The following is an 18,757-nucleotide window of genomic DNA, read 5'->3' on the forward strand; positions in this document are numbered from 1 at the left end:
GGCTTCACAAACTCACTTGCTGTGTCCCAATTCCAGACTACAAACCACCTACATACAGTATGAACTACACTTCTTGTCATAGTGTTGACTCTCTTTTTCTTTTTTTTTTTTAGCTGTTCCTGGATCTTTTACTTTTATCCTTGAGCTATGAGCAGATGGTCTCTTTCTTGTTTGCACTGCATTGCGGGGTCATTGTGTACATTAAAGGTTCACGTACAAATGATGTGTCTTAGACTGTGTACTGACTGTTTAGTATACTATATCTTATTTTTTCACTTAACTAGTGTAAACAAACCACATACCGACTTTGAATTGGTGTGTAGTGTTGAACTTAACACAGTTTCTGTGGCAGACTGCAGGACAAGTGATCAGACATTTGTGAATCAGATGTTAAAACTGTGAATGATTGTGTTTTAGCATTGGGCCTGACAAATAATATTGTCGCCTGTAAATATCCCACAGTGTGAAGAGGTGGCATGACCTTTAGCTTGCTGACTTTATTTTCATGAACCACCACCTTAGGCTATAAATAACACGGCATTCATTTCACAATGTTAGGAAATACAGATGTGATGACAATCTGCAGCTTATGTAACCAGTGCAAGAATCATTTGAAGACACTTGCTCCAGAGAGAGATGACGAAGAACAACATGGCACGTTTTTTCCGAGGTTGCACTGTATTTTTTATTTACAAGAAAAATACATCTTCATCTTTCAACATAAAGTGACCATAGCACATGATTTTTGAAATGATGACCTTTATGCCAATGTACCTCTCTTGGTTCTAAGGTTAAAGAATACAGATTCCTACACATGCACAATGAGATCCCATTAAAGGAAGTCTGGGCTATTGTTCCAGGAGTTCAAAATATAAAATAGTTATATGTACGAGAGTTGTGATCGCAAACAGAGCTCTCTGAATATGTAGTAACTACAAAGTGTAGTAATCCCTGGTTTTGAGGGAGAATCACATGTTACCTCTGAGGTCCAGGACAGTCTAATTAATACCTCAAAAACCTGAATAACACACTCATTAAGATAGAAACCAGAGAACTACTTTACTCATGGTCATCTATCTGTCTTTCCTATATTATTCTGTCATAAATATTGATCTGACTGTCCTACACCATTTGAATAACATGGTAATTCAAGCTGAAACAGTTTCCTTGCCCATAATCCCAGTTCACACACATGTACAATAAATCCAAATTCAAACACCACACTGTGGCTCTAATAAAACAATGTTACATGCACTATTAACACAATTATAAAATGATCATTTATCAAACAAAAAGGAACCTCTTATGACCTGACCACATGTATTCATTGTCTTTGTAACCCTTAGAGGTGCTTTATCATACATAATGGATACATTCAATCTCTTACCTACAAAAAGGGGTGATAAAATGCAAAACTTTCAGTATCAAAGTTTTGTTAGTAAGGATGTCATTACAGTATATAGCAGGTTCATACAGTGTAGGCGGTTAAAAGGCCTATCTTCACTGGGAAGTAAGCTATCTTTGCAGGTTTACTTAACGGGTAAGAAATGATGAGGTGTCATATTAAAAGAAATGACAATGCAGAGACTTTTTGTAACTAACCCAGACCAACTTCAGTCAAAGAAACTAGAAAGCGACAGAAAAGGTCTGTAATATTAAACCTGAAATGACTATTTTTGGCCACTTGGGGGCAGCAGAAACAACCTGAACATACATACTAACTGTTAACATCCTTTTCTGTTGATATAGATAACTTGTTAGCAAACAGTGGCCTATTATCTTTAATTTGGAGTTACATAAATCCAATATTTACTCCACTTTTTTGACTTGTTTTTGCTGTCCACCAACTCCTGAGAGGAAATCAGGCTACTTGCTAAATGTTCCACTTACCCCATGTTCACTAGCTAGCTGCCAAATTTGTTTGCTGTTCGGTGCCAGGCAGCAAGTGTACTTTAGGAACTCATTTAAAACAGCTGCCAGCTAGGCTGAAATCAGTGTTATGAGAGTGGTGAGAGTAAACTGAAATAGTAAAGTTGTGGAAAGTGTCAGAAAAGGTCTGTAATATTAAACCTGAAATAACTATTTCTGGCCACTTGGGAGCAGCAGAAATGACCTGAATATAAATCCAATATTTACTCCACCTTTAGTCTTGTTTGCTTTTGAGATTAAATTAGGCTATTTAGTTGCTAGTTAAATATCCCACTTGCCCCATGTTCACTAGCTAGCTGCCAACTTTGTTTGCTGTTTGGTGCCAGGGAGAAAGGATGCAGCCTGCTTTAGGAGCTCATGGGGTTGGATAACCAAAACAAGTCACTAAAAAGCTCTATAGAGCTCAAGGGAACTTTAGGTTTGAGCTATAATTGTTTATCACTATCAGCTACCTTGTTTACATACATGTACTGTATGTGATCCATTGTTTATCTAAGAATATTGGATACAGGCCCTTTAAAGACATAGATAAATAAGAATAAAAGTCGATTTAAGGTCTGTTACCAATAGTTGCCTGTGATCACAGGACATAGTATGCTCACTGGAAGGAAAATGGCACCTCATCATATATTACACAATCCTTTCAAGATGAAATAACAGTACTTCTGACTTTGTAAAGATTCGAAGCTATGGTCATGCCTATGAATTTCAGGCACTGTCTGCTCTCGAGCTGACCTCATGATCCGGTGTCACTTGGCAGACTTTGTGTCATTCAGCGGCTCTCTGGCCTCCTATCAACAGAGTCTGACGGATGGCACGCAAAGTTATTTATTTCAGGTCAAAAACTCTGCAGCACAGAACGCTGTTAAAAAAGGCTTGCCATGCTATGTTCAAGCCTTACAGTAATGCCTTTGATGCTCTCTTTGCGTACCAAATATAATTGTCCAGATTATAACACAAGACCATCGCAGAGCATTCCAGTTATTATTCCTTTAGATATTAAAGGAGTGTATTGGCATTTTTAATTAGTTATTTTTCTTGTCCAGTCACATTTTGGGGGGGAATAAAAGTTTGTCCTTCTGTAACCTAGCAGCCATCATCAGAGCAGAGAGGAGCTGCATCGAAATGGTCTTAAGTCCTTTTCTTGAACTGTACACTAAAAGCCAAAAGGGGAGGTTGCAAAGGTTTAAAGTCTCAATGGAGAAAAGATGTTGCAGGAAACAGCTCGGTCTAAAACTTAAACTTAGGCTCAACAATTTACATGATGAGTTCCATAACAAATGAGATGATTCAGGGGCGGTCATATACGTAAATTGAAATGTAGCAGTGCACTTTGTTTGTATTCTGCTCCTGATGTGACTGATTGTCATTTCTCTGCGACACAGACATGGCGGGTGTGTTCACCAAGCAGAAGCACAGTAACAAAATATTCAAACCAGTGAGATGACTCGATCTGTACCGGTCACTCGAGCCTCAAAGTGACACAGTGATCGAGTCCGGTATGCAGTACGTACAGGACTCCAGCAGTTTTCATCCTGTTTGTGGTAACATCTGGACCACTCATTCAAATACATACAGATTTCACCGTATTCCTAATTAAAGATGCTTCCACACTTTTAACTGGCTATGTGATTTAACAAAGGGGAAAATGTGAACCGAGGACAAAAAAGAAAATGCTTTTTTTGCTTCTCAAATGCAGTGATAGTTTGTATTGCTTGGTGGCCTTTTGGCCCAATTGAAACCGCAAAAATATACAACTCTATGTGCCATATGGTGAAATCTGAAAGACTATAAATTAATGGCACAAACAGCCATGATCCCCTCTCCTGTTTCACTCTTTACAAAACTCTTTATGCTGGGCGCGGCAAGCACACACTCTCACACACACTTAAATCTGAACCACAAAATGTACCACCACAGGAGAACACAGCGTTTATGACTTCTTCTTTTTTTTTTCTTCGTAAGAACAAAAAGGATGTTAATTTAACAAATCACTAATTTCACAGTATCACACAACTTCAGACAAGTTGCTGGTAACAAAACATGGAGGCTAAATGAAGATAGCCAAGATGTATGCCAGCCATTAGTCAGGAGGCAACAAAGTGAAAATGAAATCTCGACCTGCTCCAGCATCTGCAATCTGTGAAGTCTGACTGTTTTTATTGTTGTATATTAGCCCTGTTATGCAACATACAAATGAAATATGACCCAATAAGGCCTCGTATATTATAACGGATATGACAAATAAAGACTAGAGTCTCTTGTACATCCTAGTCAAATTCATATGACTAAGTTAACATTGTGTCTTAGCTCATTGTCCAGCAACCATCACACCATAATAAACAGGCTCCACAGAGCACGATCAGCACTGCTGACAAAGCAGACTCCCTGGAGGCATCTGACACACAGCAGACACATGAGCGTGTTTTATGTCAACACAGAGGAGCTTCGACAGGTGGTCGGTGTGTGTGTGTGTGTACGCGTCTGACATTTACATGGTCTGAATGGCTACCTGTGTCACTGTTCATAAACAGATCGGACTACCGGGGTCAGCTTCCTCTTGAAGGGGGCCTCTTTAGCTCATTGTATTTGTTCAACAAACCAGTAACATATAGTTTTGGAGTCAGACCTGCGTCACTAATCGCTCTAATAACAGACCAAGGTTTGGCTCTTTTTCTTTGCTGGCCGCGTGTAAGAACTGAGCCGAGATCAGCGGTTCAAGGGTCTGCGATAACATAACAAAGGCTACGATGAGGTATAAGGAATGAGGGATTGTACCGCGGCTAGATACACAAAATCAAACAAAGGCATATTGTGACATTTTGAAAAATAGTCTCTTCGGACCTCTCAAAACTGAGACGTCATATTTAGTCCAGTAAAAACTCAAATCTACTGCTAAAATTATGACAAATGTGGATCCTGCACAACCCAGTGTATCGGGTGTGGAATACTGCTTTGGACAATTTTTTTTTTTTTTTTTTTTTTTTTTTAGTGGTTCAATATTAAAAATCTTCCAGCTAAAACGCAGCTTTGTTCACTGCGACAGCAAACAGAACCAGCCCTCTAAAAGCAGAGTAAAGTGCTATAAAACAAACAAACAACAAATTAATAATCTTTGTTAAATTTGGGTCGACCGGTTTTGCTGCCTTTGAAGTGCGACAAATTGATCTGGGAAATGATGCACGCTAAAAGCAAAACATTTAAAATCTATGCAGTCGATGTGCGTAACAAGGGGGGAATAATACTTGTGGATCCACTTCACTCTTCCCCTCCACTTCTCCGCCTGGAGGAGAGATTAAAAGAAGAGGGAGAAAGGACGACTGAGAGACTAACAGGCGGTAAGAGCTCTCCTGCTTTAAATCTAAACAAGCAAAACAAAAAAATACGAGCAAACTCCCTGCGGGTTTCTTTTTCTTTCAGTGCCTCTTCATCTCTCACACTCTCTTGTCTCTTCTCCCCCCCTGGGCCTCTTCCCTTCCTCCCTTCCCCCACCCTTTCTCTCACACTCTCACTCCTCGGCTGTTTTGAGGACAGAGTCGTCTCCGAGGATCTTGCAGAGCTCGTTGAGGCGATGCTGCATCTCGGGAATGCCGGCCAGCTGGGCCTCCAGCCGCTGCTTCTCCTCGGTGAGGGAGAGGCGCGTCGCCGTGTCCAGCTGCTCGAAGCGCCAGCCTCCCTCGCCGTCGAACTGCAGCAGGTGGGTGTGGTACTTCCTGGAGGGCGGAGAGGAAGGATTTGAAAGGAAACGTACGATGGGTTTACAACGTCATGGTGTGTCGAGTTATATCATGTTACATGTCTCTTTGACTGAATGGACTAGTCAATCAGTGTGGGATGTGATCTTACCAAAGGGAGGGTCTGTGTGTGATGGACAGCAGAGAGATGCCAGAGTCCTTAGCAGCCTGGAAAATCTTTCCCTCCACGTCAATGCTCACAGCGCTGGTACACTCATCCAGCAAAGCATACTTGGGCCTGACGGGGGGAAATTATTCTCATCATTTCTGTCCATCCAGTGGGTAACTAATGAAACTGGTTATGTTGGTTACTGATAAAATCCAACTGACATTGCCTTCATAGAGCTGCTAGCATGGCTAAAAAAAAGGCTTATTGTTGGTGTCAGTTGGCAGTTTACGGTCCTGTGTCATACGCTGAGTAAATGATGGCGAACAGGCATCGACTTGTTTCTCCTTACTTGTGGTAGAACATGCGAGCCATGCCCATCCTCTGCTTCTCGCCTCCTGACAGCACGTCCTTCCAGTCCAGCTCGGCATCCCAGCCTGGTACGCAGAAGAAGACATCACATGCTTTGAGCTAAAAAGATGTTATAAGATATTTTGGCCAAAAAAAAAAGTCGTCTTGCATTTCAGGGAGGAGATATCTGTTCTGATAACATTTCGAGCATAGGGTAGTGGAAGTGGAAACTCTGGCATACATTAGGCCTTTACATGAAGAGTTCATCGAAACTACATTTTAAGTAAGGTCATGAACAAATGCAGTCAAGGAAGTTTCACAGACTGTTACCATTACAAAGAAAATCCTATTTTGTTGTATGTGTCCACATGCATGACTGATAATCTTTGGCCATGTATGCGTGAGGCCATTTTCACGTGAGATCAAGACCTTTCTCAACGTTTTCACAGTGCAGCCATTCATAGATTAAACCCTCTTGCTGGCTCACAACAATGGGCCTGTTTATTTGGCAATGAGGTGGAGAGGTGCTGCCAATTAACCACAGACTCAAGTCGTGGCAATACATGTAATACCCAAGTGCATAAGACCGGCTTGGTAGACATGCGTAATCTGTTCTGATCTTAAAACACTAAAACTGCACAACAGCTTGTAAACGTTTGAATGATCTGAAGGTCAAAGACCTGGTCATCTTCTGTCAGTTTATCATCCTACCTCCCTCTCTGGTGATAATGTGCTTGAGGTTGACTATGTCCAAGATAGTGTCCAAGTCCTTGTCACTGAGGGCTCTAGCAGCCATGTCCTCCACTGAGTCTGGGTAGATCACCTGGTCCCGCAGTGAACCCATGGACATGTATGGCCTGGAGAAACACACACACACACACATGTTATCCACTGAGTGTCTCTTTGTTAACCACTCATTTCATTAAGTGCTCCGGACATTAAAGAAAACAACACGCTGACAAAGAGGGTGTGTGTGTGTGTGCACAAAGAGTCACATCTTTTACACCCTTAAGAGCAAACGTTAAAAGAAGATGACACCCAGCGTGCTTCTGTTGCTTCTATTGTTCATAGTGTAATGGATTCTGTTACAGCTGCCAGGTGGCTGTCTTATCCTGTGTATAAAATATTCACCGCCCCGCAGGAGGGAGTCAGCTGAGTCTGCGGCTCTGAGTGGCTCTGGGTAAGATTACATTTGATGGTTTGTCTTCGACTGATTTCAGCTGCAGACTTGTTAGGTGATCAGACGGTCATCTAACATCTGTTCAGAGACAGCAGAGTCACCCATGGGTCTTCAGTAGAAATCTTTACCACGCATTACTGTAACTGGCATTTATTGTTTGATTATTTTCACCATTAATGCACAGATTATTGTCTTGATTAACTGAGTAACTGAGACGTTACTCAAAAGATTAATTTGATTATCATAATGGGCGAATGATTCATTCACTAGCTCTCAAACTGTTGTACACAACCTTCCTGTAGTGATATTTGTTTAAAATAAAACTAATAGATTGCTGGAATGTTTTTTAAAATAAATGTTGCATTTTCTGAAATATCTTGTTTCAGTATGTCAGATATGTAGTGACGTTCATTCACGTAGTGCGTGCACGCATCCATGATAAGATAAGTGATGTGAGATTGTAAGTGGAGGTAATGAATGCTTCAAAACTTTGCAATCGTGTCTCCAAACGGGAAGGGAAGTAAAGATCAGGAGCACCACTTTTCTACTGAATGAGCTCTGATTCATTCGTCCAAGTACTGTCAAATTGGTGGCGCTTAAAGAGACAAATATTTTCTGAGTTGGTACGCGTGGTAAAGAGTTTCGAAAACACTGGAATAATTATTATGTTACATGTCACTGAGAGTTGCAAGAAGTTATGAAATTTCTACCAAAAAAAAAAAAGCTATTTTTTTGTCGGCTACTCTACTGGTTTCTGTGAAAAGTGTCGCGATGGGTGAATATTAGAAACACAAATCACTGTGAAATGGATGAAATCATTAAAATAATTTTTTAAATATACACACTAGTAAGACTTTGATGAGTTTTAGCCTGCAGGCACATAAAATATTAGATGTTTTTTATTCCTAAAAGAGTAACTAGTGACTAGTTTGGATAATGTGTGACCTCTGATCACTCAACAGAGCTGTCACAGATCACTGGAGCAAAAGATGCAGTGTGTGGACACATGGCTGATCCATGTTCAGTCACACTGACGATGACACTGAGTGAAGTCTAATGAAGAAATGACTGTAATTGAAAGTATTTCTAGTCTTGTCTGGGTGGTAAATATTTCACTGTGGCCAGAGCTCTGGTTTCTCTTAGCCACACACACACATGCACACAGGTCCTGTTACAATAGATTAGATTACTGGCAGGGTTTAGCAATACAATGGTCAAACCCTGGTTGTTTCTATACGACTCACCCCTGTGGGATGTTGGAATAAGTAAATGTGTGGATACCTCTGAGGGATGTAGAACATGTGCTGAGGAGACGGTTTGTGTAGCCGGCCACCGTAGACGGGCCACAAGCCACTGAGGATCCTGAACAGGGAGCTTTTTCCACAGCCGTTAGGCCCCGTGATCAATAGGTGCATGCCCTCCTCTACCTGAAATGGAAAGAGAATTTATTAATCCCCCTTTAGCCGAGTCTGTCCTCGGGATAATTACGAAATGTCATTAAGATTAAAGCCCCAGAGAGACGGGAAGCATCAGTGGGTGTTTAGCTTTTGATAGACAGCGTGACTATGGAACATCAAACACAGGAGATCTGAAAAGTCAACACAGGAAGAGTGGCTAATTTCCTCTTCAGAGATCTTTTTAGCCGAACACACTGCGTTTCAAGTGTCTGCTCTCTGTCTCTGAAACTGAAGTATTGTGAGCGACAGCTGGAAGACATATCCAAGTGTTCGGAGGTATCACTGAATGCTTCCAGTTTGCCTGCAGCAGGCAACAGTGTAACAGAGCAGCACGCAGAGTTTATGACCCAAGCAATCTAATACTTTACATATGATCTCCACTGTAACAAACCTGTACATGAAAGGAAGTGTCACTGTACCGAGACAGTAAATCACAGCAGATATATGTCCCTCAGTGTATCTGAACCAAGCGGCAACCTCTGTGACTGTGAGTGAAGCATATAAAGTGCCAAAAACTGCAGTTCCTCAAATGTCCACTTGAGGCTGGCTACAGAATGATTCAATCTCCATAAACTCCCATGTTAAAACTTCACAGCAGAAATAAACATGTTTACAGCCTGGTACAAAAAAACTGTTTTGGACTCTATAGTTAATTTCCCTGTTTATGACAACTGTACTGAGGGTGAATTTTTATTCAACTCACCCATACAAAAAATATTAAGGTTTAAAGTTATGCAGAATTAACAGCATGGCCACTTTGATTAATTGATTAGCCAAGAAGCGTTAAGAGGCTGGACTACCAACATGGCGGCAGCCCAAGCCACAGATTTTGAGCTTCAAAACGGCTCCTCAGAAACCTGTGGGTGACGTCACCAATATGCTGTCCATTCTTCATACTGTCAGTGATCTGAACCAATAGAATGTAGATGATGGTAAAGAAACACTGTGAATCAACCCCTCTGCAAGTACTTGGGTAAAACGCATTATCGATAATCAGCTGGTGACTTCCTCATTGGAGGTGGATAGAGTTATTTCTGCTGTGAAGTTGGACATTTTGACATGAAGGCTTATGGAGATTGGCTCGTTTTGTAGCCAGCCTCAAGTGGACTTTTGAGGAACTGCAGTTTTTGGCACTTCTACATAGGATTCACTTCACAGACACGGAGGATGGTGCTTGGTTTATCCTCAATGAGAAGTAAAAGAAGTCCAGATTTCATGTATTGCAGTATGAAAACTAGAAGATAACTGACCCCATTACTCTGTCTCCAGTGTATGTAATGTGCATCATGCCATCTAATTCAATGCTAAATGCCAGCAGTCACACACTGTGGCAATTAGCTTTATTATATTTGTGTACAGTCTTGTAGCCATAAGTCAACAGATGCTATCTACCAGCTCAGTGTCAACAGGGTGTATTGACCTCAAACCATCTAACCACAGCTCAGTGCAGACTTAACAAAGATCTGTAAGCACGAGCTGCTCCTGAGAGCGATACACAGGAGACATTTTCTTTTTATAAAACCAGGCCAGTGAAGTTTTGATCTTCCACTGAAGCTTTAACTATTATTCTGCAGAGTCTGCAACTTATAGGGTGTTTTTTTTTTTTTTTTTTACAGGTTTGAGCTCAAAGACTTGTTACTCTGACTTTTACATTTTCAGATTGCCTTTGAAGCTTTGAGGGACTAAAAACGCAGGCTTGTGTCACATTATCAGCAATGAAATCAAGCTAACTCAATTACTCACACACAAAGAACAAGGCCCCAGATCAGCAGACTGTCAGCCTCTCTGAGGTTTGAGAGGGAATATCTATCACGGGGCAGCCTCCATGGGGAGTTGAAGTGTTCTGCACAATGTTTTATATATGAATACGAGGAGTGTTCATGTCTGACATGTTCAAAAAGTCTGTAACCGAAGCACCCCGATATCCTCTGCAGCTCATTGCAGTGGCCAACAGCCCGAGGCGAGCAAAACGTCAACACCCAAAGGATGTATCTGCTTCCAAATGAGACCACAGAGGATTCTTCATAAATGCTAATTAACACCATATAGACCAGAAAACTCCTCAGGGGAGTCCGACGGGGAAACAGGTTTCAGAAAACACCTGAAACGAAGCTCTGTGCTGGAGGAACTGAGATTAAATGATGATTTTTCATACAACAGAAGCAAAATGTCAGGATACAGAGGAGCCACAGAGAACAGAGTCGAGCCACCTCACCTGGAAGTTCAGGCAGGACACGACTACGTCTCCGTTCGGCGTAATAATCGGGACATTCTCGCAAACGATGCCGTTGTCCACGTCTATCACTTCACCTGAGGAGACAAAAGAGAGAACGACAGGGAGGAGATGAATGAATAACGGAGCAGAAAATGAGGATTAGATTTACAGCATAAGTAGGAATATGTGTGGGATAATACCCACATAGCAGGAATTATGGGGTTTAAAATAAAATTACTGCATTACTTATCTCTTAGGTTATCAGTGCTCTTGAGCAAAGATTCATTTTGAGGTCAAATGGGTGTTTACACAAACGTATGTATGTAGTGAATCTGACCTTTGACCTTGATGCTGTGTGGGTGATCTAGGAATTTATTCAGCTTGTTGCAAGTTGTCCCAGATTCTTTTCAGTTTTAATGCATAATGTATAAATGTGGAGAGGGAACTGTGTGACCATTAAAATGAGTCACTCTAAAGATGTAGCTGCACTTTAAAGTCTGTGTAAAGTATGAATAAATATGTGTTCTGAGTTGTCAGACCGAAGAAGAAAGTGTTATTAACCACCCAGCCAAATTTTACTGATTAAAAATATCAACAAGTTTATGAAATTAGGTGTCAAAATCAGGTAAAAATGAATTCTCAGCTCCAGGACTGTGGGGGCGTGTCCGCTGAATGTGCTGAAGAGCGTGAGAGCAGTCAAGAAGCCATTTTGAAGTGACTGAAATGTGTCAGATGAGTTCAGAAAATGACATGACTAACTTTGAAACACTCTGAGTGAGACAAAATAATCTCTATCTCTCTGCTAGGGGTGCAGGGGTATGCTCAGGGTGGCCTCAGCGTGTCATCGAGCCACCCTTTAGGACCGCCCACAAAATCTTGGACTGAAAAACTGGTGAAAAACTGTTTCAACCTCTAACTCCACATTTCAGTAATATATCATTCAAAGTCTTTTCACATGTTTTCAGAGACTATTTTTCAACATATTTAATGTAATTTGAAAGAAATCTCTCGGACCTTAAATGTAACTTTATTCCTTCATTTAGGGCTGTTCATTTGGTATTAGTCTTAACACCAAATGAACAGGGGCTTTTAACGTCTGACTGTAAGACATCTAAGAAAAAAATGTAAAACAGAAGTAACACTACAACTACAGCTTGACTTGAGTTGGGGTTGTTTCAGTATGAACAATGCAAGGGAAGCTACCAACCAAAAAGCCACAATCTTGCTCCAGTCAGCAGAAGTGTGGTAAACCTAGCAACAGTAACCAAGTGGGTGTGGAGTTTGTGACTAGCCAATTAAACTGGAGACTCTACCTGTTTCTCACTTTCATTTGTTTCAATACAGAGAGAAGGTGTGTGCTTGTTTACAGAAGAACAGGTCTACCCTTTATCTCCAGCGGTCCGTCTATATGCATCTCAGGCTTGCTCTTCTTCTCTGCTCCCGTTGTGGCTGATAGAGTGGAGCGCTTGTAAACACCCTTCTGGACGTCCTCAAACACCATGAACATGTTGTGGACCCGTGCGGTGTAGCCTGCCAGCTCTGTGACCTATACCAACAAACACACAGGGGGTCAAAGGTCATGTGTGGGTAAAGTCAGAGGAATGTTAGCATGACCCAAGAGAGGATGAGACTCTGACACGGGTCATTATCATGGTCATGTTTCTGATAAGGTATGTGTGTGTGCTAAAGCAGTGATTCTTAGTAAGGGGAACTAGTTACCAGGTAGTATGGGGGTAAAATTGTAGAGCAGATGAACTATGTGGTTACAAAAATATATTTGAGCCACCTGTGAACACTGTTTTCTACTTCCTCATGTTTGTCTTTGACAGTGTAGTACAAGTGTGAGTGAAATAATAAAGGGTTAGACAGAGATATCTAAAATAATGTCTAGAATTGAACATTTGAAACAGTTATAAGCAGCAAATAAGTAGATAAATAGCTAAACATTATGGATAAATTAGATAAAAGAGAATGGGGACTAAAGCTTTATGTAATACGTCATTAATACCAAAGTAGCTGCTGTTGTGGAAACGTCTTTTGTGGCGTTCTTCTGTTTGTTTACAGTGTGCTGACAGCACACACATTTACACCCACACGCACACACACAGATCGGAAAACCTGTTGTACATAATATATGATATCTATATGAGAGATGAGTGACTGGAAAAGTATATCGAATTATACAAATTATTATATAACAGATAAAACATGAGGAAACCCTTTAAATGAAACTTTCAGGATGAAAAAGAATTGTAATAACTTTTAATAGCACGAAATGAATGAAGCTAAATAAAAGAACAAGAAGCAAAACAGAGATTACAATAAGGACAAATAAGGTGAAAATCAAGAGAAACATCAGCCTGCAGCTCTGGCTTTAGCACTGCACCCTGCAGCGACACAATGCAGGCTGTTGACACAGCTTGATTATATTAAACAACAAACACCAATTCTGGGAACTCATGGACGTCATGTGGGGCTTGAGAGACAAGAGGAAGAGAAAGATCGATTCAATGAATGGCTAAAGGGAAATAGCTGGCTAAAAGTAACTGCGTCTAATTTTTAAGGGCTCCAAAAAAAGTGCTGCATTCAGGTACATGCTGCTCAGATTCATATTAGAGCCTTGCTAAATCAGGCCACTTCATATGACAGTAGTCCTCCTCCACCATTTGTCTAAAAAGTAAATGAGCACATGCTCGGAGAGAGGCAGAGGTAGAAATGCAGAAGTGCAGGCTCAAAGATCAACAGATGGAGGATTATCACACACACACACACACACACACACACACTGTCATGTGTGTCATCATGATTCACTGCTGGTTGACCTACAGTGACACTAGAGTTGCAGTACATTCAGTCTTGAGGATTTAATGCCCATATAATGTTTTTTTCTAATCTAATGCATACATATCAGACGACCAGCTTCCCCCCGGTCGTGCTGTCGAACTTCAGACAAACATAAGTTGCAGTTTTTATAGACGCCGTTTTAAGCTGTAAAAAGAAAGAAAACAACAATCATCACAGGAAGTTAATAGGAAGCGCACGATTCCAGGCCTTCGGGAACAAAAGAGGGGAAAACACAAAGCCACGTCTACAAGATGAAAAACAAACTAACACGAGCTGCGACATGTCGTATGGCCAGCTGAGCATTCACACTGTACGCTGTCATATTAAACAGGCAGTGTGTTAGGAGGTGTGAGCAGGGCTCGCCGCCTGAGGAATGTGCCTGGTAAATTGCACACACACTCGCGTGTCTTCTCGGCCTTGCATGCACGCACTTGTTAACAACACCGTACATAACACAGGCTAAAACTCATATCCTCCGGGGAACTGTTTGGAGCCAGAGACAGTCGGGTAATGTGCTTGAAGTATTTTTTTATTTCACAACAGTTTGAGTCCTCGAGCTGCAATTCCTACTCGTCACCACAAACATGTTATGCAAAGTCCACCTGAGCGTGACTCAAATATTAAGTATGTCACTACGTAGAACTACAACCCAAAACATGGCAGAGCGTGTGATCAGAAGTAGGCGAGTGCAGAAGCTTCAACGCAGTTGTGCTGTGGCCAAATCCTCTTCAAAACGCAGCCCGAGAGAGAGAGAGAGAGAAAATGCATGAATGGGTCTTGCTATTTTTTGGGGGATTAAAATGCAACGAGAGATCAGGGATTTGGCCCTCAATGAACAAGGCCTTTCATTCAAGCGAGCTCTTTTCTTCAGCACTGGAATAAACTCCTGTGCATGCATGGTGAGCTTCACGCTTGGAGGGGGAAAAGCGGTAGAGGGGTGGACGTACTGTAACATATGCACCTGTCAGTCATTCAGTCAATCTGTGCATTCGTCCGTTCATCCAACCATCTGCTCGGACCGAACATGGGCCAATGAAATGACCCAGTCGCCCGAAAGATCGGCCTGAAGTGGACCGAATGACGCCTGAGTGCTCTAATAGGCCATCTGTAATGGCACGTAACTGTCAATCAAGTGGCAAAGCTCTAATTATGCATAACTTTAAGTCTTAATATAATTTAAACGGGTGAGATAAAAAAAATTGACCCTCAGTACAGTTGTTATGAATAAGGAAATTAGCTATAGAGACCAAAACTGTTTTTTGTACCAGGCTGTAAACATGTTTATTTCTGCTGTGAAGTTTGACATTTTAACATGGGGACTTACGGAGACTGACTCATTCTGTAACCAGCCTCAAGTGAACTTTGAGGCACTTCCATATTGGCTTCATTTCCTACACGTAGAGGTTACTGCTCACTCAAAACCCAGAATTCCTGAGCATGCACCGCAGTATTAACCATGTCACACTCACAAATTACAGCTGTTAGAAGTAGGATAGATCTGTGGGAGAGTCACCAATTCACTGCATGTCTTTGGACTGTGGGAGGAAACCATGAACCTTCTTGCTGTGAGGCTAAAGTACTAACCACTGCACCATCGTGCCGCCCCTCAATTCACAGTATGATATAAAGTGATGAAATAAAACAAATAAAAGCAGCTGATGCTCACATTGAAAGCTACCAGCTACCGATTATCAATATAGATTCCCGTTTACTTCCTGTCGATCAGCAAGTGTGCACTGAAGCTTTTTTGGCACACGTCATATTATTATATATATTTTTAGCAGCATTCAAAGGTGAGCCGAAAAGCTGAATGTCATCTTAAAAGGTCGGCCTGTGAATCTGAATGAACAGAGAGAGATCAATGGGTGGTGATGACATCAGACATTTCATGTGAAGGACAAACTCATTCACAGATTGTTCATGGTTTTTGTGAATGACTCCCAATATTACTATGAACAATACACAGTTTGCTTTGCCGCCTGTGTGCGTAAATAAAGTGCATTTGCAGCGACTAAGCTTTATTTTTTAGGACTTTTGTGCGTCTATTTCCTGTGAAAACGGGGCAAGAAAAGCCTCTGAAGCAGAAAGAAAGAGTGATTCTGGCATAGAGGTCTCCAAGCGAGACTACACTGACTTCATCCGCACCTCTTTGTAGGAGGACATGATCCTCTCGATGGCGTCGGCTCCCGATGCCAACAGGTTGCGGGCGGTGGTGAAGGCCTCCGTCCTCTCGCTCACCAGTACCTGCGTCTGCCCGTCTGCTGTTTCTACAGGGCGCAAAGTGAGACCAAAAAAAAAACAGTCAGACTGAAGAAATCATGATAGCGCACACATGTTTACAACAATTATACATTTCCATTTGGCTTCTGTTATCTGACTGGAAATCTGTGCCTCTGTTCTACTGACAACACACCACAGTGACCTAGGTGCATTAGAATAGCATGGAAATGATATATTTAAATATCAGCAGTGAAACTGGTAGTAGCGCCGACCAGCAAACAAAGGGACTCTGTCGCAGCTTTTTTATTTTGGATGCAACTCAAGTGTCATCAGAGACGTGTGGGAGTCAGCTACTGTTTTCACACGCGTTAATCAGCTCCCCTGCTTGAAGGGGAATCAGTGGCTGTTGGTTTAGAGATGCTAATTATGTAAGAGGGGGCTCGCACCACATAATGAAACACAACAACTAGTGCAGTGGCACCTTAAAAACACACCCAATGCTTAGTCAGAAAACTATGATATGACATATTTAACAGACTCCTCACCGTTGTCAGCAAAGCCGGTAGCTGTGATGATCGGCACGGCAACCATAACCAGCCCGCTGCTGCTCCACACGTACTTCATGAGGAACTGCTCGATCATGATGTACCAGAGACGTTTGGACAGGATCAGGTTCATCTGCTCCGCCAGGGCCCGGTAGCACTTTTGCAGCTGGCGCATCTCCACCTGAAAAATGGACATTATATATCACAACGCAGTTACTTCCTGCATCCAGCTTGTATGATCCTGTGCAAGCATCACACTTATTACACTGATGCACAGGTAGATAGAGATAATCTATAGTGTCTCAGGTTGTTTATAACTAGGTTATACCTGCAGAAATTGGTATTTAATGTCACATATTCATATTTTACTGACATAAATGTGATGTTAGGCATGTAAACACAGTGACACATGATCATTTACTCACTAAATACATGTAATAACATCACATTATTGCATTATTGTCTATAGGCTCTCATCCAACATACCTTGTGTCCCCTGTAGAAAGCTATCTCCTCGGCGTTTGCAATGATCCTGGAGTGCACATACCGCAGGTAGCCTTTCCTGTGAGCCTCCTCGGCCACCAGCTTGCCAAATTTAGGCGAGCAGGCACGCAGGACTTTAGCCGTGACAAACACCACAAGCCCGGCCAGCAGGGTCGGCCCAGAGGCGTTAGCCCCCCTGGACCTGGCGGTCTGTATGAGCGTGTAGGAGGTCAGCATCACGTCCAGTATGGGCTTGGTGAGGTTTGAATAGAGGTGAGCCACCGACTGGGAAAACATCATCACGTCCTCGGTGAGAGACTGGTCCGGGTTTGCCAGCCTCCCGTCCATGTTGCTGACTTTGTAATAGGTCTGATTGGTGAAGTAGGTCCGGTATGCATGGTTCACAAGCCGGGTGCGGAAGGCCAGAGCCAGTTTGCACTCCAGGTACCGGATGGCGCTGTTGACGAACGTGGCCGGTATGGCAATGAGGAGCCATTTGATCAGCTGGAGAATGAAGCGCTTGGGTTTCTTCTCCACGATCGTCTTGACTATCTTCCCGTCCAAGCTGGCTACATAAATAGACAGAAACGTCCTGGATATGAGCGCCACCGAGTGCAAGGAGAGCAAGCCCAGCTCCTTGGACACGAGCTTGGGGAAGAGGATTTTACCAAGTTCGAGGATCTGCTTGAAAAATTCTGCATTCACCCCCGGGGACGCCTTCTTCTGATCCGCAGCGTCTATCTGCGTCTTCACCAAACAAGTGGAGCCGTTCTCCGCCTTGGAGACCCGGCGGGTATCCCCGGGATCTTTGCTCTTGCTCTTGCTGAGCTGCTTGCAGATGATGGGGTACAGTGTTTTGACGCCGTAAGCAGCCGCCGCGAGAAACACGGCTCGCTTCGCCGCAGCCGTGCGGTCCCATCTCACTTTGGACGCCGCATCGAGGATGTTGGACATCTTTTCAAACGTTACTCGTTACTCTGCTGGCGATCCTTACAACACCCATCCCCCAAACCCAGCTCACCGCGTCGATAGAAAAACACAGAAGGACTCCTGACGGCTGGATTGATGTGAAGCGAGCCCGATGCATGTACCGCTACATCCTGCTCCTTTTTTTCCTTGTACCAAGCGTCAAAGCAGCGCAAAACTTCACGACCCACACTTCCGGTTGCAGTTTTCAAAATAAAAGCTCAAGGTCAACTTCCCCTACACTTTACAAGCATGCACGTCAATATCGTGCTTTTTTATCCATGTTTTTTAAAGTTAACCCCCCCTAACTTCCTGAGTTATTTCCACCAACTTGACGCAACTTATTTCCGCCCTACGCTCTTGCAGTGGCAGTCGTCATTGGTCGCGCCCCCTCCGGCTAAAGACGTTTGGTTGCGTGACAGTCGTGACAGATTAGTACGCACACTGTACTTTCCCACATTATAATTTAAATTTAGGCTAAAAAGTACTTCTTTACCCAGAAAAATCTATTGTTATGATTTTATATAAATGGTTAAAAACAATATTACATCATTTTAATCCTGAGATCCCTGATTTATGTATTAAATGCACTGAAGAAATTGGCACTCTCTACCATTGTATGTGGGAATGCCGAAAACTCCAGGTACTCTGAAAAGAGGTTCTGGATGGATAGTGTTGTTCCCATTGCAACTAGAATGTGTTTATGACACATATACCCTGAAGATTT

At 42.4% G+C, this 18,757-nt stretch overlaps 1 protein-coding gene across 1 annotated transcript; it reads right to left on the reverse strand.

Annotated features, from left to right (window-relative positions):
• Window positions 1-659: 659 nt before the first annotated feature.
• On the reverse strand, window positions 660-18,349 carry abcd2 (ATP binding cassette subfamily D member 2). Its single transcript, XM_010746568.3, has 10 exons — window positions 17,068-18,349; window positions 16,582-16,762; window positions 15,962-16,083; window positions 12,356-12,518; window positions 10,973-11,067; window positions 8,582-8,727; window positions 6,832-6,977; window positions 6,122-6,206; window positions 5,776-5,901; window positions 660-5,642 (listed from the first exon to the last, which is right to left on the reverse strand). Exons 1-10 carry the CDS (start codon window positions 18,016-18,018, stop codon window positions 5,438-5,440), a joined length of 2,220 nt encoding a protein of 739 aa, XP_010744870.2. The 5' UTR covers window positions 18,019-18,349; the 3' UTR covers window positions 660-5,437.
• Window positions 18,350-18,757: the final 408 nt, after the last annotated feature.

Source organism: Larimichthys crocea, chromosome XX, assembly GCF_000972845.2.
Source record: "Larimichthys crocea isolate SSNF chromosome XX, L_crocea_2.0, whole genome shotgun sequence".
NCBI lineage: Eukaryota > Metazoa > Chordata > Actinopteri > Sciaenidae > Larimichthys > Larimichthys crocea.